At 34.7% G+C, this 27,653-nt stretch overlaps 1 protein-coding gene across 3 annotated transcripts in view; it reads left to right on the top strand.

Moving 5' to 3' along the window:
- Positions 1-27,653, top strand: part of LOC111055246 (cholecystokinin receptor) — a 318,135-nt gene that overhangs the window by 277,107 nt on the left and 13,375 nt on the right. For 2 of the 3 annotated variants that reach the window (XM_039421262.1, XM_039421263.1), the window contains exons 3-4: positions 7,232-7,444; positions 25,878-26,111. In XM_039421262.1, the coding sequence (XP_039277196.1) occupies positions 7,232-7,444; positions 25,878-26,111 (447 nt within the window). The remainder of the gene's footprint in view (positions 1-7,231; positions 7,445-25,877; positions 26,112-27,653) is intronic. The other variant, XM_039421264.1, reaches the window with a different exon arrangement.

The raw sequence follows: 27,653 nt of genomic DNA, 5'->3' as shown, positions 1-27,653 counted from the left end.
AGCCATTCATTTCAATCATTGAGAGAAAAACCAATAAGATGCTCATATTATCTTCTCAAATCTTAATACATTAACAATACACTACCGGTAATTTACGTGTAAATAATACTGATGTGGTCGATTTCAATGAACATTAAATGAAATGTTTGTTTTCTTCTAAATGTCTATACTTGAGCATTCTGTTAATTTCGAACAGAGATCACTTTTACGGAGTTTTCTCAGATGATGCAGCAATCACTGAGGAATATCCAACACATAACTCAATAATCCAGGAGAGAGTCAGATAAAATTAAAACTATTAGTGCAATATTGCTAAATTATTAGTGTTTTTCAATAAATTATTAATCCCATAAATGTCTCTCAATTAAATGATAAGTTATGGAGCTCCAAATATTATAATATTTTTCGCATTCCCATTTTTCTTTTTTTCATATTTGAATCGCTTCATTTGGGTCACTCGTTGTTTAGTCGAATATAGTAGTATTTAATAGTATTATTCAGGTATATCTATCACATAAATCTCTCTCAGCAGCTACTATATAAACGCTTAAAAGAGGTTGCTAGGGAACGATAATGATAAGAATATGTGATGAATAATCTATCCTGTTCTAGGCGAGCAATATTTCTGTATCACAGATATCCAAAAACTTCAACACTAAAATGTGAATATCTTTGAAACGGTTTGATATATTTATGAGCGATTTCCACCATTCATTGTCTCTTGAAATTCTTTATTATTTGAATCTTGTATTAAAACCTTCCCATAGAAAATTTTTGATTCAATGTGGCGGAAAGAAGATGGCAGACCAAAATTATTTTGAAGCTACCTACAGATTTTTTTTTCAATTTGAATAAAAATCCCAGTGGAGCCCACTGTTATATTATCTTTGGAAAAGGAACATTAAGCTGTTTTCCTATTAATATTACGCTGTAGGCCTACGTGAATCCATAGGACTTCATAGGTTTCTCCGTATGGGTAAATGCATGATTCAGGATCAGAATTCAAATTTTGTTAAATCCGTAACGGGCACCTACCCTTATATCACGGCCTACAATTCTGTAATGCTACAAATGTCACGCAGGAGTATTGTCCAATGGTGGTCACACACACACTTCTACAGTCACACTAAGTTCTAAAAAGAATATTTCAAAGAAAGTACAGTCTGTGCCAAAATTGAAACCAGTTTACTTCCAAGCTATTCTGCCAGCTTAACAGACATAAGCGTCAAAAGCTGATAGTGACAACCAGAGACAGTTTTCCAGGTAGAGAAATTAGTCACGGACTGCCCCGCCAAAACAAGACACTTCTTTTTCAGCACAAGAACGACAAAAATAGCCACCGCCAAAACAAGACTGATTTTCAGTGCTAGGATGGATGTGTCTGACTTTGACGGTGGTGTATCCTGACATCGCCCCGTTTATGGATATATGTTTATATGTACTTTTTTTTTATTTTTACCTCTACTATCACGTATTAAACTATTTTACCATAATTATGAATCACCCTGTAGAAGCTCATCTTATGGTTTTTCTTCGTATGATTCAAAATATCATACGCATATGGCATTAAAACATATTTTATTTTATTTTTTTTCACAATGATGAGTATTTGCATTGATGATTGGTAGGAAAGGTGTGTCTGAGACATGATTGTGAATGAGTGAGAGAGATTTGAGTGGGAGAGATTTTTTGAGATATATGAGATTTTATGCGAGATATTTATGAGAGGTTGACCTGCATTACATTTCTTGTTCATTTCTTCTAGGGTGAGTTATTTGTCTAACTCATTTGGTAAGATTGGAAACAATCTGTATTTTCATTCGAACTATTATTGAAAGACAGTAACTGCAATCAGCCTACTTATCTGCCATAGTGTTGTTTATCTCATTCTGCCAATTCATCTCTCTAAGTCTTATCATTTATCGCAAAGTGCACTTTAGAGCGAGGGATATCTTCTATTTATTTTATTTTCTGTCTATTACTTTTCTGGCTATTCATCATATCTGCTGATCCCAGACATAATAGAGAAATATATTTATGTTCTGGATGAGCTTTTTTTTCTCATATTCTATACTATTTAATTCACTATCATTTTTTTTTTTTATGTCATGAGCGGAGTTTTGCTATAATGTTTCTATTGTGCATACCGAGTCTTATTAGTTCGGTTAATAAAGCTAGTTGCTTTTCTCATATCACTTTCAAATAATACCTACCCAGGTTGATTAGTATCTAAACCCGATTGTTGTTGTTTATTATTAAATTTTATCAAACAGGGGCTGAAGTTATAGGCCTGTAATAAATAGTTTTGCTCACTTATTATTTTAAATTTAAATCAATTTGAATTTATCGTTTTAATACCAGCCTACAGTAATGGGTGTGTATATTATCGTCAGTATTGGTACATATATTTTCATTGTGAGTATGTTTGGATGTGCATGTATGATTGAAAGTATGAATGTGAAAGTTAAACTGCCTCTCGTTACTTATGGCTTGCGATTGCTCTCACTCACATGCGGTTGTGGACTGCAGCTCTCGTTAAAGAACAGCTATGAGTGCTGTAGATGACCGATCTGCCGCGTCGGACACCAAATGTTTGCTTCAAAATAAACTACAGCCCTATTCTGGTTTCCTTAAGATAGCTCATGTTAATGCACAGTCTGTTGGTGGTCACATTGACGAATTCAGGTATATTTTTGAGTCGAATCAGTGCGATGTGGTTCTCGTGTGTGAAACATGGTTGAAGCCATTTGTGTCGTCACGAGGAGTTGATTTGGATGGTTACACTCTTGTTAGGAACGACCGATTGCATAAGGGTGGAGGAGGAGTTGCGGCATATGTTAGAAGCGAATTGAAGCCAGTCTCGAAGTTCAAATCTGATACGTCTGGAGCTAATAAGCCAGAATATTTGTTTTTAGAAATAACTGTATTAAGACAGAAAGTTTTGTTAGCTGTCTGTTATAGACCGCCTCAAATAGGATTTATGGACGAGTTTGAAGAGGGTCTTACGCAGTGTATGGCCAATTATAACCATGTTATTGCTATGGGAGACCTCAACACAGACTTGTTAGGACCAGCTACTTTTGACAGAACGCAACTGACGACAATATTTGACTCATGCAACCTGACTCTGCTCCCTCTGGTGGCCACCCATCATACGGCTACCTGCCATACCCTCCTTGATCTAATAGTAGTCTCTAATCCCAAATTGGTAAGAACTTATGGACAGATCCCAGCTCCTGGACTTTCAGGACATGATCTAATATATTGCGTGTACACCATTAAGCCCCCCAAAATGAAGCCAAAAATAATCAAGTATTATGACTACAAAAATATAGATAGTACAGCATTATTCCAAGAGACAATTCACATGCCCTGGGAAGGAATTTACTACACAAATGATATCAATAATATCCTTTCAATAATAGTCAATAATCTACAATATCTCTTCAATAAATATCTTCCCTTAAGGAAAAGACGTGTCACCAGGACACCAGCTCCATGGATTACTCAGGATATTAAACAATTAATGAAAGAACGAGATAGACTATGTACACTGGCCAGACGAACACACAATACAAATACTTTTGACGAATTCAAAGCAAAAAGAAATAGATGTAAACAGTTAATTAGAAATTCCAAAAGTCAATATTTCGAAAATTTGTTAAACTCTAATAGATCAATGGCTTCCAAATGGCGAGCTTTGAAGTCTCTCGGGGCAGGCAAGGATAAGTCCAAGTTGGTGGTCAGACATACCGTTGAAGAATTGAATTGGTACTTCTCTCAGGTTCCGGTGAGTTTGGATTTGGCCTATGAGTATTCCAATAATTATGAGGTGTTACGGTGTGATGATGAGTTTCACTTGGCAGCAGTAACGCAGCTGGATGTCATTAGATCAATCTGTGATTGTTCATGACAGTATAACAATCATAATCATGATTGTTGCCGACAGTAATGCTGTCGGCGCCGATGCACTTCCAGTGAGATTCATCAAACTAATTCTGCCTCTCATTTCTCCGTTCATCACACATTTATACAATACTTCATTTATGACCTCCAGCTTCCCATCTGCATTCAAATTTTCCATGATCATCCCATTCAACAAAGCTCCTGATCCCACTTCTCCTTCTGATTATCGGCCGGTCGGCATACTGTCTGTCTTGTCTAAGGGTCAGGAGAGGCTCGCTCATAAGCAAATGAGTTGCTATATTACTTGTGAAGGAATCATCAGCGAACATCAGTCTGTATTCCGAGGAGGACACAGCACCACATCAGCTTTGCTCTGTGTCTCAGATGACATTCGAATGGCTATGGATAGGAGACAGTCTACACTGATGGTGTTGATTGACTTGAGCAGGTTTTTCTGAGAGTAGTGTGGCATGGGTGAGGTCATACCTTCTTGACAGACAGCAGTGTGTTCGATTGGACAGCACGTCTCGATGGAGGGTGGTCAACAGGGGGGTACCGCAGGGTTCAGTTTTGGGACCACTACTGTTTAGTTTGTATGTAAATGACGTAACTGACCGACTCAGACACTCCAGATTTCATCTTTATGCAGACGACCAACAGATTTATAGACATTTCAAGACTGATAACTTTGGTGAAGCAGTTACTCTTATGAATGAGGACCTGACTGCTGTCTCACTCTGGACAGCACAGCATGAATTGAAAATTAATGAATCAAAATCCAAAACAATCGTTATAGGTAATAGAAGACTTTTGAATCAACTTGACTTCAACCATGGACCTTTCATCGAAATTAACTCACATAGACTGAATTATAGTGGAAACATTACAAACTTAGGACTTACATTTAACAGACACCTAGACTGGACTGAACAAGTGACAAAGACTTGCAACAGGGTCTTTGCAGGCATTCACTCACTGAAGAGAATTGGAGCTGTTATCCCCTTACGGGAGAGAATAATGCTTGTGAAGACCTTAATATTTCCGCATTTCCATTATGGAGATGTGGTCATACAGGACATGACAGTGACTCTTTCTGAAAGACTGCAAAGGGCTCAGAACTACTGCGTGAGATTCGTCTTTGGTCTTGAAAGGGACGTCCACATAAGCCCTTACATCACTCAGATGGGTATTTTGAAGCTTCAAGACAGCAGTATTCATCATGTGCTGATGCTCCTCCACAAGGTTCTGGCAACTGGGTCTCCTCTCTACTTGAGTCAGAAATTTCAATTCCTCGCAGGAATCAACAGAAGGGATACAAGGCATGGCACAAGCCTGTTGAGCATTCCCATCCATCGCACTGTGACATATAATGGGTCGTTCTGTGTGACTGCTTGCAGACTGTGGAATAGCTTACCCGCATCTTTGAGAAGTGTGGAGAGGTGGACACTGTTCGACGCGGAGGTCTTGGCATGGCTGAGGGAGGGCGATCGGGGCATAGGAGAAGGAGGTGTGTGTGTGCGTGGTGTGTTTGCGTGAAATTTCATTGTTTCTTGCTTGAAAACTTTCTATAACTCTATTTTCTAACTTTTTTTCAGTCTAAAATATATTCTACTAAATTAAATGAAATTGTTTTTTTTTCAAATATTGATTCATACTTTTTTTATCATATTACTTATTATTCTATTCCAAATATTATTTCCTTATGTTGTGATGTAGATACATTAGAATTGTATAGGAGGGTTAAGTGGGAGAGAGGGCCAGCTGCGCCCTAACTTCGCCCTCCAGGTTAAAATAAAGGCAGCCTATCTATCTATCTATCTATCAATTACTAGTAGTTCTGTGATCAGTAGACCTCGCGCTCAGTAAGTTACATTGACATGTTGTTATGTTTTCTCAAAAATTAATAAATGATTTATCAATTTAAAACGTCTACAAAAAAAATCCTAAATAAACATAGAGCTTTCTGTCCTAACGTACCGAGACGTGTCGTCCCGAAATGTTAGTGTGAGCGCTATCAGGTCTGGCTGCAACTGTCCACAACGTTGATGGAAATATACATTTTCAAGATGTTCGATGTTTTTGAACCGGTACTATTATAGTCAACTGTCTACTAACGTTGATGGAAAGATATATTTCCAAGATGTTCGATGTTTTTGAACGGGTAGTATTATAGTCCAATAGACAGCTGATTTATGATGAATCATTCTAAAGTCTGATTTTTATGGCAATATTTGGCGTTCAAAGGAGACTCCTTTTCCTTTTGTATATTATCCTTAAAATGCAAAATTTAAAAAAACCGTTTATATACGTAGACGCGAAAAAACATACCTGTCAAATTTCATGAAAATCTATTGCTGCGTTTCGCTGTAAATGCGGAACATATGAACATAAAGAGAAATGTAAAACCGTCGACTTTAATCTTAGACCTCACTTTGCTCGGTCAATCATTATAAGCCCCCCTATTAAAATTTCTGGACAGAAACGATCCACAATATTCACACAACATATTCCCAAAGTTTCATGCCGTTCTGTCAAGTAGTTTTTGAGTCTATAGGAAACAAACAAACACACAAACAGACATTCATTTTTTAATTTATATATAGACAATGATGGTCGTATAAATGAAACAGTGTCTGTTGAATGAGATATGATCCATATAGAAATATTCATGGAAACTCTAAAAAGCACGTTCTTCTCAGAAGAACAAAGAAATAAGACATCTTATTACCCTAATTCCTAGTTCACTGGAGCTTCTGATTCGCATTAACTCCACAAATATAAGTCTGGACTGTGAACTGAGAAATTAATGAACTGATAAGTCTCGACCATCTTCTGCTCTTTTTTGATATTCAGTTTACGATAAGATGTGAGCTTCGTATCACATCATTTTTATTCTAAATATTATACGGTTTGAACACTCTACATTCTTGTCAAGACCTAAATTAAATTTAACCTTTACACCAGAACCTGAGCTGAAAATATTATTAGAGAACTATTTTAAAGGTTATATATCGCCAACTTTCAAGGAATATGTTGTAATTTCAGTCTAATGAATATTATAAGAAGAGTGACAGAAGGAAATGCTTGCGTCCTCTAGTACTAGAGCCCTTTACAGCTGAACTGTAACATTTCTTTCTGATTCCAATAATAAAGAATAAAAGCAATCCTAGAGAGTAAATCGAGAATGTAAAACGATTCATCATCCATTCTTTTACCGACCATACCTATCAATTCTTAATACATTGCTCTCCAATCTCTTTAAAAGTCCGTCATATTAAAATGAGCTCCATTCTTTCGCTTTTTGACTGTGCTTTATTGATTTCAGGGTGTTCCAGTGGCAGCGAGCACACTGTCTCTGATGATGTTGTCGGTAGACAGGTATGCGTCGATCGAGCACCCACACCTTCTATCGCAGATGCGTCAAAGTCGACGACTGCCCGTCCTCATGAACATGTTCGTGTGGCTGGTGGCCCTGCTCGCCTCCTGCCCCATTCTCTACTCAAGAACTACCACTCTGCCTGGAGCCGTCTGCGAAGAGGTCATCTTCTCTCAAACATTCTCCTAGACTTTTATTCAATTCAACCATCCTTTCTAATGTTTATTTGACTCAAATTCAATAGCAGTTTATAACTACCACATTTCTTGCTTAATTTGTATAAATACTCCTAGATTGTTATCCAATTTAAGGATTCCTCTCAAATGTTCATTTGACTCGAATTCAATAGTTTATTATAACCATCACATTTATTGGTAAGTTTAAATGAATACTATCATTCCAGTAGATGCATTTTTTCTATTCAGGTTTATGTCAAACTAACATGATATATGAACTTAATTCGCCAATGAACAAGTTTCTCTTCCGTTGGTAATGGAAAATAAAATCATAGAGAAATGATAGCTTGAGAAGATATTCTATAGTATAGGGTGTCTATATGTTCAAAATTCCACTATTAACTCAAGCTGATAGTCCAAATAGTTATGTTCCATGAAAGCTATGAGTCGCTGGTAGTCTCCCATAACTGTGCTGTTCTTATACACTCTCACCCGGCCAAAACAGTAATAACAATCAAGATAGTTAAAAAACGGTATAATAATCAATAGTAGTCGACAGTGATCGGCTTGAGAAAATAAAAATCGGCTTGAAATTTGGAAAATAAATGACCTTGAGATATCTTCTGATGCTATACTTTCCTCTGATACAACTTATTTGCGATTTTTTAATTGTCTTATAATTTATCGTACTTTCTGTACGGTAGTATATTTCAAGTCTTTAGTTCATAAATTTTGTTGATAGCCTACTGTTTTATGACATTGAGGTTTGTATATCATTCCTTTCGTTGCAATACATGAATACAAAGTGAAATAAAAATGAACAAAACCGTCCCCAAAACGGTCTGCAAACTGCAAAGAAAAATAAGTCAACACGAATACAAAACTTTCAGATAATATTACGGATTATTTTGCATGCGTTGGACATCCATCGCTTATTTGTAACTATCAGGTAGCCCGTGCTTCGCAAGGGTCTATTTTGAAACTTAACAACTTAACAAACTGAAAACTTGACGTAATGAAATCTAGAAGAATTGAAAATAGGCCTATAAGAATCCTCGGTTAATTAAGAATTTATATGCAACATTTCAAGTAAATCAGTCCAGTAGTTCAGACGTGATGATGCGTCAAACATAATTTTCCTATCCTTTACACCTGTTTAAGTGTATAAGCCAGTTCTTTCCTTCATTATACGAGTAGTATAGGAGATGATAGATAGATGGATTTTATATCAGTATATTTGAATTGGAATAACTTTTGAAAGCTTTGAGATATCGATGTGTGGTTTTCACCATACTTTCACCATATTTTCTCTTGAAATTCTGTATCGAAATCATGTCTCATATGACCACCTTTCAATTAAGGAAAATGAAGTTGGATTTGAAATGGCGGTTCAAAAATGGTGGACTAAATTTGGGTGCGACGGAAAACCTGTTTTTATTATTCGAATAGGATTCCCAATCATACCATCTTCTAAATTCCCTTTTAAAAGAAATGTTTAGCTGTTTCCATACAACTGGAAGCATGACAAATTGAAAACTTGACAAACTGAAAACTTGATGTAATCAAATCTTGAAGAATCGAAATTAGGCCTATAACCATCCTCAATTAATTAAGAATCTATATGCAAAATTTCAAGATATTAATCAGTCCAGTAGTTGAGACGTGATTATGTGTCAAACATTATTTTCCTATTCCGTACATGTATAAGCCAGTTCTTTCCTTTATTATAGTATAGATTATTAGGTTGCTTTGACATGTGTTCTGTATAAATGTCCTGTAACAACTAAAGGTGCGACCACACATGCTGAACCGAACCTCGAACCGCGCAGCATTCCGCCGAACATCGCGCCTTTCAGCGAACATGAGCATATGTTTCATAAAGTTAAAAATCAGCTGTTAAACATTCGCCGTACCATACTCCGAACCGTTCGCCGTGCCGCTCGCCTCTTTTTTAACTGTTAGCCGTACCGTACTCCGAACGCTGAACTTTTCTACAAATTTGGCTTTCCATCACAAGTGTAAACATGCGAACACGTTCGCAAACATGAATACAGAAGTATATGGACCTTTTTTTATTCGAATGAATTCATGTTTTGAACAATTCATTGTTACGAATGATAAATTGATAGGACCTGGTAAATATTATCTAATTGAAATAAAATAACTTCTGGAAAAATAATGAATGGATAAATACCAATATTTAAATATTGTTGACCAAGAACTCAGTACAATGACAACCAATTCAACCAATTCTGTACTGATAAAATTATAATAATTTTTTATTGATAATCAATTTCATCAACTACAGTAACCATAAACTGACTGGAATAAATACTTCAATCTCCATGTATTCAATTGATAGAATTATATAAATCTACAGTGTAGGTCATATCTAAATCCACAAAGAGTTCAATTGTAGTTGGCAAGAAACATGTTATTCAATGCAGAAATCATTGTTATTTTAATAAAAGATAGGATAAGTTGAATAGTTTCCCTTTCAGGGGGAGTTTTGACAACCCACAAGATTCATTTTTCATTTGAAGAAATATCGAAAAGGTGCATAGAACATTATTTTTTTGTTCAGTTTGCCAAAATACCCCTCATTTCAATATTAAAATTTTCGACTGAAATCAATCAAATTTTAATTGAATAAAATGGAAGAGAATATTCTCTCCATGCAAAAATATCAACACCTTCATTCAAAGACATATTAACTGCATGTGTATTCATGTTGCCGATACAGCATTGATGAAACTGTAGAAGTTTATTTAGCACTTGGTCTCAAAAAACTGTTCTAGCTGGACAATTAATAATCCATGCCACGTGTGGGTCTATACATTGCATTAGGGAAACGAAGTTTCAAAACTAAGTTTCTTCTTAACAGATGCTTTTGAGATAATTTCTCTGATGCAGCTGTTTCACATTCATCATATTATTATACATAGTTAGTGAAAATAAAAATATTTATTAATCATCAAAACAATCTATATATATAAAAAATGTTATGTTGGTTTGTGTGTAATGCAAAAACTCCAAAAGTACTGGACCGATTGAGTTGAAATTTTAACATGATATAAAATCCGCATCAAGGATGGTTTTTATCTACTTTTTACAATTTTCAGGGGCGCTACGCTCGCCCGAAAATTTTTAACTTTCTTGTTTATGGATTTTTCCGATTTTTGACTTCACATAGTTTTATCTTATAGTTTCAATATCTTATTTCTATTTCATATTCATGCTATGTTTCCTTCTATCATAAAACAACGAGAAATAAAAAAAATTCTTATCTCTTTTCTACTAACATACCGGCATTTGACAACGGTGTTGTTGATAATACGATCTGGGCTGTGTTGCATGCTAAAATACAAAGTAGGCTAATATTTTAGTAGTCAGCTGGTTATTTGATCATATAAACAAAATGAAGGGATAGATTATAATAATGTATTAGTCTATCTTTAGAATTGTGTGGTCTAGATTTAGATGTGGATTGCTTTTCACATGGACAACTGTATGTTGCGTGTTCCCGAGTCGGCAAACCAGATAGTCTTTATATTTACGCAGACAGTGGAAAAACAAAAAATATTGTATATAAACAAGTATTGCAAAATTAAACTTATATGAAATGTATTCTTTGTTTTTTCTCATTTCTCAACCATTCGCAAACAGAGAGTGAGAATAGGGAAAAATCTGAGTGCAGAAGAAGGCCTTCCTGTAAAATTCGGCGTGCCACAAGGAACAGTTCTTGGTCCGATACTGTACCTCATCTTTGCCAATGAGTTGTGCTCACTCGACATTGGTGGCAAGATTATTGTCTTTGCCGACGACACAGCTGTGATATTTCAAGGCAACAACTGGAACGAGACTTTCATAACCGCTGAATTAGGCATGGAAAAAATTACACTTTGGCTCCACAGTAATATCCTGACTCTCAATTCATCAAAAACTAAATTTCTAGCATTTTCACTGACGGACTCCAAAAAACCTGTACGAAATACAATCAAGTTACATCACTGCAAAATAAATCGCATAGACTGCAATTGTCCATCAGTAGAACGAACAGATAATATAAAATATTTAGGAGTTATAATAGACGACTTACTTTGGTGGGACAAACACATCATACAGCAAACAACAAAACTCAGGAAACTGGTTTACAGTTTCATTCAACTCCGACAGATACTCACACTGGATACGTTAAAAATTGTATATCACGCATTGGTAGAGTCAATAGCAAGATATGGAATCCTGGCATGGGGAGCTACATATTTCTGCCATATCAATCCTGTTTTTAAAGTCCAGAAACTCATCCTCAGAATAATGGGACAGAAACATCCACTCTACCCTTCAGATTCTCTATATGAAGAGCTCCAACTACTGAGCATCCGACAAATTTACATTCACAAATTACTCACATTCATCAGGAAAAACCCGCAGTTCTTTCTCAACATGGACCACACCCACAGCACGCGAAGAAGGAATATTGATCTAGCAGTCCCCAGGATGACAACAACTGCCGCCCAGAGAACAGTCACATACTTAGGACCAAAGATTTACAACAGGCTGCCAATGGACATCAAGGAAATGGTACTGGTTAATATATTTAAAGCAAAAACAAAAACTTGGATAATTGAAAATAGAATAAATTATAGTGAAGACCTTATTACAAACTAGATATTATGAATATTATTAATTCATTTTTTTATCAATCCTTTTTAGAGACTATTCTCAAATATTTTTTTCTTTTAGAATCTAATTATTTTCCATCAATAATTTTCTATTTTATATATAGGTATTCATTTACTCATTTTAATTTCTTTTTTCTAAAAATTTTGCTTTTTTTCATTTTATTTCTCACATAAACATTATTTTTCCTTTTAGTTTTGTAATTGCACAATAAACCAGATTTAACAGCTCACATAACACAGATGTTCATAATTTATTTAACAAGCATAATATTTGTGGTTTCCCAACACATATTTATATATAGTGGGGGCCACAGAAAAAAAAAAAAACATTCAATCACAATGTGCCACTGCGAAGCGTGGCAGGGTACAGCTAGTACTATTATAATATTAATAATATTATTAAAAATATCTATATAAACAATATTATTGAGGTTAGAATCAGGTAGAAAGCAATAATAGAAGAGCTGTTTTTTTTTTTTTATTTGAATGTGATCTCGCAATATGAAATCGTATGTCCCTGTCCCATAAATGGAATTTGAACATTGATTATCGAAAATCTAGAAGGAAATTTGAAATTTGGGCTTCGAGGTGCATGGGATTGATATTTTTAGAATCTATGTGCAGAATTTGCAGATCTAAATCATTCCCGTTTTTCCGGTATGCAATCCACAAGTTGACATGTTTTGATGCGAACAAACAAACAAACGAACACATGAACAAATAAACACACGAACAAACACAACCCTACTCTCTCTTTTATTATATAGATGTAATAGTTTATCATCATCATACTAGCTGTATACAAAAAAAATCTAAAACTGTGCAGTACTGAATACGGTAGTGGATTCAATATAGGTCTGGTTGGTGCAGCCAAGCCCCAGAATTGTCCGTAATTCTCTTTTAGTGCTCCTGGATTTTTAAGATGAGTTTCGATTACAACTCAACAGTTTTTAGATGAAAATCTCACATCCCATACGCCCCCTGTGGTTTGGGGGAGCTAAGAGTCAAACAAAATACTCAAAAACCAGAATATACCCACAGTATCACCCCTGCTTGTCGACGACAAGTTGTGCAGGCCTTCCATATACTACAATATACTATGACAAGTTATCGTAGGAGGCGTCTAAAAGGGACCCCCTTTCCATAGCCCTTCTTCCAAAACCCTTCTTCTCCTTCTTAATATGCTTTAGAGCTTTTCATTTCTAGAATGGCACTTTTTCCATTGACTTAGCTTTGTGCCATTCTTTTTCTATCTGCAGGCCTTCCTTGGTCATTTTCTTACTTCTTCCTGGGCCAACCTAAGGTACGTACATTTACCTAACCCCCCCCCACCTATCCCAATGGCGATTTCAGCATTACACATCGTTTGTGCATCGTTTGTGCACACACATGTAACGTTTGTTCACACTTTTTAAATAAGGAAATGTGTCATCTCAGGAGTAAGGTATAGTACAGACCAAGCAGAGCTGGGGGAATCCTATCCACCCTAAACAGTCGAAACACACTGATTTTCGGTTCAATCATTTGTGTTTCATTTGTGCACGAATGTGCACATACATGTAACGTTTTTGCACACTTTTCAAGCAAGGAGATGGATCGTTGCAGGAGTGAGGTACAGTAGAGTGGTCAAGCGGGGCTGGAGATGCTATCCCCCAGACAGTCAGCATATTCGTGCACAAACGATGCACAAACGATGTGTAATGCTCAAATCGCCATCACGCTAAATGGGGAAGCTCTTGTTTCCCCAGCCCCCAAATCGAGTTTTCAAATAATTTGTTCAGTTTGCATGCACAAACGTAGAGTGGTCATGCACATTCGTGCACAAACGATGTGTAATGCTCAAATCGTCATTGGGCTAGGTGGGGGGGCCAGGGAAATATATGTACAAGGTGTGATGTGAACCGTGCCTGCAGGATACCAGGAGCCCTCCTGTAGTATTTAGCTTTGCCTGGCCATGCGGGGCTCTGTCTGGGTTCACTTCACTTCCCTAGCTGTTTGTGGGAACCACAAGAACAAACCAAACCCCTAAAGCAACTCCAGAAGTTGCCTTGCCTTCAAACCCATCGGGATCTGCCCCATCAGGGCAGTTTTCTCAATCTGAAATGGGTGCTTCAGGACACAGGAGCTTCCGTTGTTCTCTTATTGTCAGATATCGGCCTCCATTGAAGTGTCATGTGTCATGATCTTACTCCAAAGGGGGGGACACGAAATTATATAATTGGAACTATATGATAATAAATTAGAATTATAATTGTTCGGTCTTGAGTACGATTTCCTTGTATGGTAGGTCTTACCTTGTGTTGGCGAATGTTGTAACCTATTTTGTTCCGTAGAAAAGAGAGGACGTACAATAAACAAGTAATTGATGGTTGGAATAATCAGATTAAATAGAATAGTTGAACAGTTGTAATATTTGAGGTTATGATTCAATGATAGATATTTGCAGGTTAGGTTGATCAATCTTTGTTTAATCGGATTGTCGATATCACTTAAATCGGAGTATCGAAGCAGAATGGCTGGTGTGTAGATAGAACAGATTGAAAAAGTTAACTTGCTCAATAAAGAGGTTGGCGGTCTACAAAGGTAGCCGAAGTAAGGGACCTGAATTTCTAACTTAATATGGTAAGGTGGAATTAAATTCAATTTAATAATAAAATGCAGTTCAACTTGAACCTACTGAAAATAAATTCTGCTGTCACTACGATCAGACAGAGATAGTAATTTTGGAGTGAACCTTTTCTCCAAATGATGACGAATATATCCAGAATCCAATAATTGTGCCGTAATTTGGAAAGATGTTAGACCGTATGAAACAACAGATAGAATGGCAAATCCATGCGAACCAGGTCTCTGATAAGTACTATAGGTTGTATGAGAGCAAAGTGCTGAACCAAAATAGTAAATATTTCGAGTACCGAGTTTAATTCTAATGCTGTTTAAACGATCTACTACCTCTCTTTGCGATGTTGGTCGGCTAATAATGTAGGATTCACTTCACCTCGGTGGGATAGGCTAGTGGAAGTCGATTTATTATTTGATTCTGCGGGATACCCTCAAGGACAGAATTTGTTACTTGATAAGAAAATCGACCACCATTTACCACCAGAAGAAATAATGATCTGATGATAGATATTATACTCGCTACTGTCTGACTATTGCAAAACAGGATGTGTCCTGAATGATCAATGTGTGTCAGTCGAGAAAGAACGAATTTGGAGGTATAATGAAGTAAATCCAGTTTAATAAAACGGTAAAATGGATATATTCTGAAGGAGTTATTTTTACAACAAATATTGAATAAATTGACGAACAGATTATGTAAATAATAGCTTTCAAATAGATACAGAATGAAGATTGGTTGACAACAGATTTGAATCTTTAAATTATAAATATTATATAAAGAGTTCGGTACTCTTCAATTAAACCAAATAAAATGGATAATAGCCCTTAGGAAAGGGTCATAAACTGAACTAGTTAAACAAGAAAAAACAAGTTAATATTAAATGGTGATTCAGAGAATAGAACAAATTAATAATTAAAATTACTCTCAGGGTGTGGTTTCGCCTAAGGAAAATAGACCTTTTAGCTAAGTACAGCGTGGACAGTTAAATTTATTTAATACTATAAAATTTAATTATGATAAATTTTGTACCCTTAAAACTACAGTCATGACTTTTCCAAATGGACGAATTTATACGCTGTACAATTTTCGCAGATTTATGGGGATCCCCTTTTATATATTCGAATAACTTACATAGACTTTTATTGTTTCCGTTTTTTGGTTTTTCGAAATATATTTGGCCGTAGAATATATCGTTCCGGCTGGGTCCTTCCACGTGGCGAAAAATGTTGAACAGACTTCACTGATATAATTTCAGGGTTTATTTAAATGAAAATTAAAATCTTAATATCACAATTATTATAGGAACTTTGGAACAACTTTTAAAAAACAGAAAAACGAAGATTGAATTACATTAAACAGAAATTAAAGCTTTTGAACAATTAGGTACGTGGACTAGGTCTGCATCCTACCGATGATCCTTGCAAAATGGCCTCGAGTCTTCCTCTTCTAATTTTCACTTCAATTTCTCCTCCAAATTTTATCTTGCCAAATTTACATATTAATTCGGGATTGGTCCGATTCTGTGACGTAACCAATACGCCGAATGGGTGGTGTCACTGTGTCCAACTTTAAAGCTTTTAAAATAGGGCGAAATTCCTGATTTGAAGTTGTTCCAAATAATCATATAGTTTTTTATAATTATAATAATACCCAACATAAATAATAGAAATCGTCTATGATGATATGCTTTCAAATTGGCTTCAAAGAACAGCTAATGATTATAGAACATAGACATGCTTGTATAACATAAAGTAGACATAATATAAGAATATATATGTTTATAACAATAACGAACATCATAATAAATAAATATTTCTTCCTATTTTTTTGTTTATATTGTTTTTTATATGCTAGAATATCGACCCTCGAACGTTATATATGGCTAAGCTAATTTGTTCATATATTTTTAACAAGTATATTTTTTTTGTAGTTCAAATAAATAAATATTCGGGCTTATTTGGCCTAGAAACGAAAGTATAAAAATGAAAAATTTAATAATATATGATTTCCATGATCGATCTTTAGTTGAACTGCCTTCTCAATTTGCTACTTGTTAATGAGCTAGCCTTGGTTTGTTTTAGGGTTATGTTTTCGTTTCGAAACTAACCTTCAAATATAACTTTACTGTTCCAATCCATAGGCATATAAACATATACGGTTTTTTCCATTGACTAATTTTTTGGAAGGCATACAATTACAGATTTATTTATTTCCTTCTTTGTAAGTTAGATAATGGTCGTCTATCTACCTCAGATAAGATTGTATTGTTTCTACGGTGATAGAAACTATTCCGTTCTTGTACTAGCCTATGAACAAATTTATTCTGTATTTTGAGGACTGTACAATCATTGGTACATCACATTATGTAGAGGCTATCAACATTCAGAAGGTTTCTACTGATTGCGACATAAATGATGTAAGCTCAACCATCCCAACTGGAGAGGTAGGATGAGCTCCAGACCACTGCTCAAAGAAGGACGGCCATTCAGGCAAAACTTCTTGGGAAAGGTGAGGCTTTTGACCCTGCAAAGTTCCAAATGGGCGAAAAGGAAAAACTCAAGAGACCAGAGATGGGTGGAACTCCAGGCACAAATGTGGGTCAAGAGGCTAAGACAAGGGTGGCCAGGCGCCCTAGAGGCAATTTGGCGACCCGTTCTTCAGCGGAAGAATCTAAAAATAAGGCCGGGAGTAGTACTCACTTAGGTCACCAGGACCAATCAGTTTGAAGAGACTGCCAAGCATATCACACTGGATTGCGAGAGACCAGGGGCAAGGAGAAGGGGTCCGTTTGTATGCAAGCAACCAGGCGATGAATGGGATGTTGGTATAGGGAAAAACTCCTGGATCTTGTAAAGGACACTGGTATAGGTTTGTGTGGTAACGTACTTGGGAACACAATAAGCTCTGGTTGACGTGTGGTTCTTTGAACCTTTGGATCCTTGAATCCGTCCCTTCAAAAATAACAATAACAATACCGTAACAATAAGATTCCATTCCATTTCCAAGTTCAAAAACTATTTTTTCGGCTCATCGAACGAAGAGGTCAACATTCATTTCCTTTCAATACTACCCCTAATTTATTTAATTGGTTGTACTAGAACTTTCTATAGTTTAAGGTACCATCATGAAATCTAGAATACGGTATGAATAATCTTGTATTCTGGATACCCTCACTACCATAAAATTTAGAATAGAATAATTTTTATTGTAGCTACTCTTCAGATCTTCAGAAGCAATACTTTCACAAATTAGAATTTAATTTGATACAATATCATAATTTTTTGAACATATGTAATACATACTAACACAATTCAACAATTTGGTAATTAATAGACAACATTAGTCAACACTGATCCTTACATTCAAGTAGTCAAAACATGCATTCTCAGATAATTAGAGTTTAGTAGTTTAGTTAGGCTGGCCACTAACGGTAGGAGATGCATGATGAACATTCTTAATACACGTTGAATCATCACACGTTGCGTCATCATACATTGTTGTGTCATCACAGCAAAAGGCTTAAACTGCGTTTACACCAAAGTTAATAACAAAATGTTAATAACTTAATCCATATAGATTGTATTATATTGAACATAACTTATCATACACATGATGAACTGTGTTTGTCAAGTTCCATTCAATCTAATAGAAGCTATAAGGATTAAGTTATCAACATTTTGTTAATAACTTCGGTGTAAACCCAGCTCTAGAGCTATATTTTTTTATGTCAAGTTTTTGTATTTCCGATTCCATGTTGTTTATTTTTTCTTAGCTTCTCAATTTTAGGTTAAATTATTCTTGCAATTATACAATTTGTAATTTTACAGTGGTTTATTTATTTTCATTGGTTGTTTGTTTTATGTTAGAAACATCTTGCTGATGAAAAAACATGCAAGCAGATGAACATGTGTGTGTGTGTACATGATAAACATGCATGTATCAGTTCAGTTTTCGATGAAGACGCGGTTGTGACGATAGTACCGCTCTAATCAGTAACCTGCCGCTGCGCGAAATAAAGTTTTGAACAAACTCTTTCCAAACAAAAAGTGAATTCATCATGGTGCAGTGTTTCAAGTGTGAAATTGATTTGGCAGAAAAGGAATTCTCAGTTGAGTTTAGTGATTGTAAAAATGTGTTACATCCTTCATGCACACGACTGGAATCCATAGAAAAATTCAAGAAAATGAATACACAGGCTAGAGCTGCGTGGGAGTGCGACAACAGCAAGCTGGAAAAGACCAATAATTCGGGTCAGTTGGATTTGAATTCAAAACAATTTTCTGAGCCAATCGCTAGTATGTGTGCTGATAATACCCTTTTACGCACCGAACTCACTACCCTTTTCACTACAAAACTAGAGGAATTGAGTGTTAAAATTTGAAAATCTTAGTTCAAGCACTCTCGAAATCAAAGCTCACATTGACAGTCTAACTAAAGAAAATAAAGTTTCAAAACAGGAATGTCAGGATCTTGAAAAACAAAGCAAAGAGTCTCAAAACCATGTAAATAGTTTGCAAAAAGAGATACCGGTAAAAATAACGCCCTTCAACAACACACAAGAAAAGACAATTGAGAAATAGTCGGCATTCCGTAGACAAATGGAGAAAATCTACTATACGTCATAAATCAGTGGCTAATACTATAATGTAAATTTCAAAAAAGAAGATTTCGCAATAGTTCATAGAATTCCAACTGCCAAAGGACCTTCGTCTATAGTCGCTAAATTCATTTCAAGAAACATGAAAATTAATTGGGTCTACGCTGCAAGGAAAAAGAAAACCTTCAAATCTACCGAGATATGCAGTAAATTACCTCCATCGAACGTATACATAAATGAACATCTTTCTCCTTCCTTTAAACGTCTACTGGGAAAAGCCAAGGACTTGAGGAACAACAAAAAACTGACTTTTGTGTGGGTGCTTGACGTGCAAAATCTTTGTTAAAAAAACTGAAAATTCACGAACCAGAAGGATAATGTGCGATAAGGACTTGGATGAATTTAAATATAAAGACACTTTTTGTAGTTTTTTGCCTCCAATACGCAGTGGGCAGGGTAGATAATCTATTTGTTTTTTTTCTTCTCTCTTAAATTCAACTTTTTTCTCTCTTTTAAATTTAAATCCCCTTTTCCCTTTCTTTTCTCTCGGATGTCAAACAAAGATTTTTTTAAGCTATTGATGCTTCATGAGTTCAATTTTGACGAGGTGATAGATTTAAAATGTTACGATACTTATAGGGTGTGATGATATTTTTAATTTTAATCCGGTGCCTTATACAGATGAAATAAAAAATATCAATTTTCTAAATGTATTGCAAATAAACATTCGCAGTATTGATAATAATTTAGATCAATTTGTTTATACTATACAAAACTTCAAAATCAATTATTACGATGTTATTGTGTTAACCGAGACTTGGATGACGGGTGATAAAGTTTTTGAATGCAGTATAGATGGATATACAGTTATGGATAGACCAGGTATGTTGAATAAAAGTAACGGTTTGTGCATTTTTGATGAATATAACTTGAAAATAGACTTAAAAAACCTTAAAAATCTTCTTATTGAAAATTCCGAAGCTGATACTATCTCGATTAGATTACAAGCTTTCAACTATTTAATAACATCAATTGCGATCTACAGATTACCTTCTGCTAATATTGAAGGTTTATTGAATGATTAAGATGCTACACTGATGCAAACATATGGTCAGAAATCTCTGGTAAATAAGCCCACAAGAATAACGCACAGCACAAGAACGTGTATAGACCATATTTTATTTAGAAGTTCAAACTTTACGGAGAAACATATAATAAGCTCTATACAAAAGACCTATTAATATTACAGATCATCACTGCACTACACTGCATATTGGAAATTTAAACTCAGTTAATAGAGATATTAATGAGAAAATTGTTAAAAAGATAAATCACGCATCACTAATTGATAAACTGAAAGAAGAAACTAAAAGAAATGAAACAAATTTCTCTGAGGAAAATCTAAATTTGGATGATAACATTAATAATTTTTGTAATAAAATGATAAATTATGTAAATATTTCTACTGAACAAATAAAAATAACAAATAAGAATACCTACACCCCTGAAAAAATGGATAAGCTCAAGTCTGATAAAGTATATTAGAGAACGAAATAAAATGCACAAGAAACTCAATAGCCAACCTTTCAATTCGATTCTACGGACCAAGTATAGAAAATATAGGAATTTATTGAATTAATTGATTAGAAAAGAAAAAATTGGATATTATAAAAATAAAATGGTGAATTGTAAAGGAAATAGTAAAAAGACATGGGATTGTATTGAGGAGATTTTAGACACTCGGCGTAAAAATAAACCAGCAGATATTGACCTAAAAATTCTAAATCACTATTTTTCAAAAGTCGGCAGAACATATGCAGAAAAACTCAATAGTACGAATAGCACACAAGCGTTGCCTACTAATCAAACACAAAATGTCCCACATTCTTTTTTCATGTAGGTACCCTACAAACTCTAAGGGTATATCTTATTTGATCAGAACCTTGAAAAACAATTCGCAGCCCGGGGTCGATGGGATCAGCAAAATTTGCTTGAAAAATATTGCTCATTACATAGTACATTGTGAAGTGGTAAATTGCAAATCCTTTATAGATGATACGGTGTTCTTGATATTTATAAGAGCGGTCGCTAAAGTCCCTATTTTGCGAATAAATTTGCAGAAAGTTGAGGCTGTCCAGCTCGCAAAATTGCTGGGTTCAAACCACAGCCCTAGCTCAGTGGTAGATGCATGAATTTTCCAAATATAATTAATCACCACAAGGTTCAATGACTGGTGATTAATAATTCTTACCACTGCTTCCATGAAGTTCTTGAAGAATACCAATAAGGGAATCAAAAAGATAGTTGATGACTGATTACCAGTAACCATGTATCCAATCGAGGATAATGAAGACCAACTATGGTTTTTTCTAGTTGATTTTTAAAACGCTCGCTATGAATACAGGTATCCACCAATTTATCCTTCTGAAATTCCTTAGAACTTACAACGCCAGTTCTTGAAGTTCTCTGGATCCTTATATGATATAACTGGAACCTTATTAATATAATTATCAATATGTTTTTTCTGGCGGACCAGTATGACTATCATCAAAGGATGATAAGTACTGAATGCTCTTAATAAGATCTATATTAATTGATTCACTAATTTTATATGCTGCAGAATATTTTTTCTTGGTACTGAGACAGCTGAAACTGTATATCACGAGATGAATTTGGATATAATAAAAACTTCTATGATTTTGTATGCTGACATGAAACACAAAATATATTCCCATAAAAATAATGTATATAAAAATATTCTTATATCTATAATTTTCTTTAAATAAGTTCTTTTCTATAAATTGAATGATTATCACAAGGCTTAATAGCATTCACCGTTGTGAGCTTTAAAAAATATATATATTATATTTAATACTGATACTTGGACTTCAAGTCAATTCAGAATTTTACAACTTAAAACCTGATCGGTCTGTAGATTTAATAGGACATGCTTTGATCAATTAGCAAATAATAATTAATAAAAATAACATTTAAAAATCTCAGGATTTTTTATGAGTCCATGCCATGCATGGAAGTAAGCTTCCTACATAAATCAAATAAATTCATAAAACGTTCTTATAGACTACCGTATATGATAGCAATCAACATGTTGCGAATTTTCTTTGACTTGAATTAATTTATATAGTGCTTTGATCAACTCCCCAACTCTTATTAAAAGGCCTTTAAAAAACGAGCTCTTTTGAACAAACACTCACAGTAATGATGTTCTTGAAGGTCTTGTAGAATGAATTGATTATTTCCAATAATTAATTATGCAGGTCCTTTTCGTCTCGGCTGGGCTCGCACGTGGTCCAGATTTCTTATAGATTTCTTTCAGTATTAAAGATACATTTATGGGAACAGATTACAATTAAGAACTCTTTAACAACACTTAGTTCACAGATAAATAAACATTAATTACAAATAGTCACATTTAAGAAAGGGATTGGCTTGATAATTTTTAAAATTTAATAGTCACATTTAAGAAAGGGATTGGCTTGATAATTTTTAAATTTAACAGGAAGAAAGAACCCTAATTTCCATGTGCATCTTCACAGATCGAGATCACAAGCCAAAAAGAAGTGATTTCCAGAAAAATTTCATCTCTTCCTTGAACGATTTGTAAGCTTCCTTCTGATTGGCTTTCTAATTTAGCAAGACTCAATACAATTGGTTACTTCAGATTCAGGGTTTCTTCAACTTTATTATAGAAAGATAGATAAAAAGTTTTTATATAAATAGATGGAGTGATTGTCTTAGATTATTCTAATAAATAAATCGTGATATACGATACTATCCCGCAGTGTACATTTCATTTTTTATATGAGCTTTGTATACTCTTGGTTTTCGTACTTTTTTAGATCATAATAAATACTCATGCAGCAATAATAGTTGTCCCTATTTATTTACATAAACCTTCCCTAGTATATATAATACATCTTTTGTGAGTAAGTAAACTTTATAATTCAACTTATACTGGTTGATCGAACAATCAGCTGATTCGTTAGGTATTGATTCAAATAACTATGGATTTATCCTAGATCGATTGATTCATTTTAAAACATAAACAAACAATTCTAACCTCAAATGTACATGCAAACTTTTATTTTTTATGATCTGCCAATAATAAATAAGCCGCTTTATAATTTTTAATTCTGCCAATGGATCCTCATTATTGTTGAATTACAATTATGCATGTTTTTTCTTATCGCTTTAGATAATATGATTACTCTTTATCGCTAATGACATTCGATTTTACTTGAGTGGTACTTTGACTAGGCTATCTTTCCTTTCTATTTTATAATTCCATTAGAGTTCAATAATTCATTTCAAAAATATTTTGTGGTGCTAAAATACCACGTGACAACATCCATTATCGATATTATACAATGAATGTCTAGAGATCAGTCATTTTCCATCCCACTTTAAAGTAGCCAAGATTATACCTTTATACAAATCAGGCGATAGAAAATCTCTAGAAAATTATCGTCCTATCAGTTTAATTAGTAATTTATCTAAAATATTTAAAAAAAAATAATAAAAAGGTGTATTCTTAATTGTCTCAGGGAACATAGTTTCATAGCAGAAAATCAGTTTGGTTTTCAGGAGGGGAAGTGCACTGAGGATGCAATGTCTCCACTGGTGACAATTGTGTCTCAAAACTTCTTAATTAATAGAATAACGTTTGCTGTGTTCTTGGATTTGGCAAAGGCTTATGATACCATCCCTCATCAAACTTTACTTGAAAAGCTGGAAAATATATAGGTTTCCCTGAACCAGTTTTGAAACTTTTTGAAGGCTATCTACAAAATAGATCCCAGATATTGAAATCAAGCAGAGTAAATTCATTTATTTATTTTATTTATTCCATTGGCATTACAGATCATAATTATAATAAATATAATATGATTGGGAGAAGACAACAGGCATAGCCCAAAACTGTCTTCTCCCAAATTTTTACAAATAAAAGTTTCAAAAAAGAATAAGGTTAAGATTTCACTTTCACTTCAAAAAGTCCAATTTCCACTTCAAAACTAATGACTAAACTAAAAATTTTGAATTTTGATATTTTAAAACTGATTAAAAACAAAAATATTTCACTCAAATCTCTACAGATTGGAAATTTTTGAGTAATTTTGCAAAATTTTGAGCCAGAAAAAATCTAACTGTGTTCGGCCTAACTCAGGGCACAGTTCTCTCGCCAATATTATTCTTAATTTACATAGATGATTTACTGAAAATTAATATTAATGGATGTTATTCCATCTCTTTTGCTGATGATACAGATACAGCTCTAGTCTTTTCTGGTTCTACTTGGAAAGTAGCAAAACTTCTAACAGAATCAGGTCTCACAGCAGTTAAGTCATGGCTTGATCTGCACACGCTCACTATATATACAAGAGAAAGCCTATATATGACTTTCTCGCCAACAATAAATTCCATCCCTGCGGAAATGTTAAATGGTGGAATTAAAATTCATTCGTTTGACTGTGCTGAAAGGAGTAGATCCTCAAACTCTGATTTTGTTGTTAGGGACTGTATATTATGTCAATCACTGACAAACGTGAGTGAAGGTAAATATCTAGGTGTTTTAATAGATCAACATCTGAAGTGGAATGCACATATTGATAATATGTGTAAAAACTGAAATATAATTCTTCATAAATTCTACAGATTAAGCAGTGTTGGAGATTTAAAATTATTGATGATGGTCTATTCAGCTTATGCCCAATCCATATTTCAGTATGGTATAAGGGTTTGGGGGGCCTCAGACACTCATTTCAATAAAATAGGTGTGATTCAGAGGCACATACTAAAAGCTGCTCTCCAAAGGCCGAGACGATATCCCAGTCACTTACTTCATGAAGAATTCCCGGTTCTGACGTACAGTGAAAAAATTTAATAAATTATATCAATAGATCCAAAAATACTTTCACTCCATACATTCCAGCTTACAATTTCGTATGCCGTAGACAGTTCCCTTATGTAGTAAATAAATTGATTAACCTGTTACCCGAAAATTTAACATTAGATAGCATCACTAAATCAAGTACCTACTAAAAAAATAACTGATTGGAATAAATCAACAAATTTTTTCACCTAATTCACAACACAATTTGATTTTTTCTCTAGTATTGCCATCAAATTTACATACAGTATAAATATGTGTTTTCCCCACTTTTCACCTTGATTGAATTTTATAGTTAAGCTTACCTTGTTGAATCAAAGTTTTCTATTAGAAGTAATATTATCGTTTTCTGTTTTGGTACTCGTCACCGGCACTCAAACTGTGGTTTTGCCGAATTAGAATATTATTATGTTGAAAAATTATACTTCTTATTCTAAAATATTACATTTTGAAATCTGTATTCAATTGTGAACATATTTTGTAAGGCAATAAAAATTTGATGTTGTAAAGGCCAGCTTAATAGGAAGATTGAAAGTATTACATAATATAGTCCTAGTGAATAATGATGTGTATTTGCGGTACTTGAAGAGCAATTTGTTATTTCAGGTATGGCCGACATACAGCCTGCGCGTCTCATTCACTCTGTGCCAGGTGGCCGTGGTGTACGTGGTGCCCGGGCTGACGGTGGCCGCCTGTCACCACGTGGTCGGCCACAAGCTGTACGCGGTGTCGCTGGTGGCAGCCGCAGCAAATGGTGACATCCCGCTGCCCATGCCCATCCTCGGCCGCCAGAAGGAGGTCATCATTGTCGCCTCCCTGCAGCCCGACCTGCCCTCCAAGGTCAACTAGCACATGTCGTCTGCTTATGTGTATACAAGTGTATCAAATAAATCTGTGTTTCACTACTGATGTATACAGAGTTGGTAAAGATTATAATTATGAAAACAGCTTTATATTTCTTCTACAAGGATAACTTGACAGTAGCTTTTATCACCGTTAAAAATGAGGTATACTTTCTGTCGAACTTGACATTATAGATACAGTTTTGTGATACTTATCATTAGTGTTGTAGCCACTATATACAGAGTTGGTGAAAATTATGGAAACCGCTCCATATATATTTTTTTACAAGGATAATTTGACATAAGGCTTCATTGGGGACCTATTCGAATTAAGAACCCTACTTTTCTGAAGTTGGATCCAAAATGGCGGTTCCAAGATGACGGACCAAAATTTTGAAGTGACAGAATTTTTCTATTCGAATAGGATACCTACCCAATGAAGCCTACTGTCATATTAACCTTGTAAAAGAAATATTAAGCTGTTTCCATAATTTTCACCAGCTCCCTGTTTGTAGTGACTACTACTACACTAATGGTGGGCTAAGTTGCACAAAACTGCATCCATGATGTCCAGCTCTTCAGACAGAACAACTCATTTTCAACGTTGATAAGCGCTATATAGATTGATCAGTTTTTGGCGTAAAGCTTGTAAAGTATAATCTCATATTTTTTAGTGTATATTTTCAATGAATTAACTACTTTTCAATGATAGCTACGAATAGTGTATTCACGGTTGGAAGTGCAGTCAGACACTACGTTTATCCTGCCTTGTAGTGACGATAATATTGATAATAGCCTAAATTATATTTATTCACAGTTTTCGACTTAAAATTGAGTGGGGCCCACCCCACTTGAACCTAATGGTAATAAGTCATTATTTTAAACACATTTTGATATCCCCTATGGGAGCCCTTGCCAAATGACTTCTGTGCATATAAGATTTGATTCAATTGTTATAAAATAACGTTTAACATCACTATTAGGTACTTATTTCTGAAGTGAAGGCCTTTTTTATGTAGAGATTCTGGTGTTTTCTCAAATTGAACATTATAATAGAAATTCACCTTATTTAATACAGGATATTAACATGTATTCCGCCATGTATATTATGTATCATCAGCGTTGTTGTTGAGCATTCGAGATGGAAGGTTCGTTTATCGTTTGTGCGCCTTATCTAGTTCGTTTCTTGAATCAAGTTATAACCAAAATAAAATGTTCTAACTTCACGGAATCTCTGTGGTATAACCGCAAATTCGAAGAATTTCAAACAGTAGGACTGGTTACTCTTCAAGTGAGTTCACTGTGATCGATTGTTGTTTTATGTACGGTAGCCTACGAGATGAGTTGCGAGAGCTGCAAACAACAGGTTAATCGTACATCGAAATCGAAAATAATTCGCTCAAATTTCAACTGTATATATGTTCCATGGAGCTTGTGTAGAGCTCACCGACAACGATCTCGATATACAGGGTCTAAGTATCTCGGATAAGTAACCGGACTGACTTCAGGAAAATTTTATTGGCAAAATATATACATTTTT

This window comes from Nilaparvata lugens, chromosome 2 (genome assembly GCF_014356525.2).
Source record: "Nilaparvata lugens isolate BPH chromosome 2, ASM1435652v1, whole genome shotgun sequence".
NCBI lineage: Eukaryota > Metazoa > Arthropoda > Insecta > Hemiptera > Delphacidae > Nilaparvata > Nilaparvata lugens.
The sequence above is the reverse complement of the archived record's forward strand: the minus strand, read 5'-3'. Positions and strand labels throughout refer to the sequence as shown.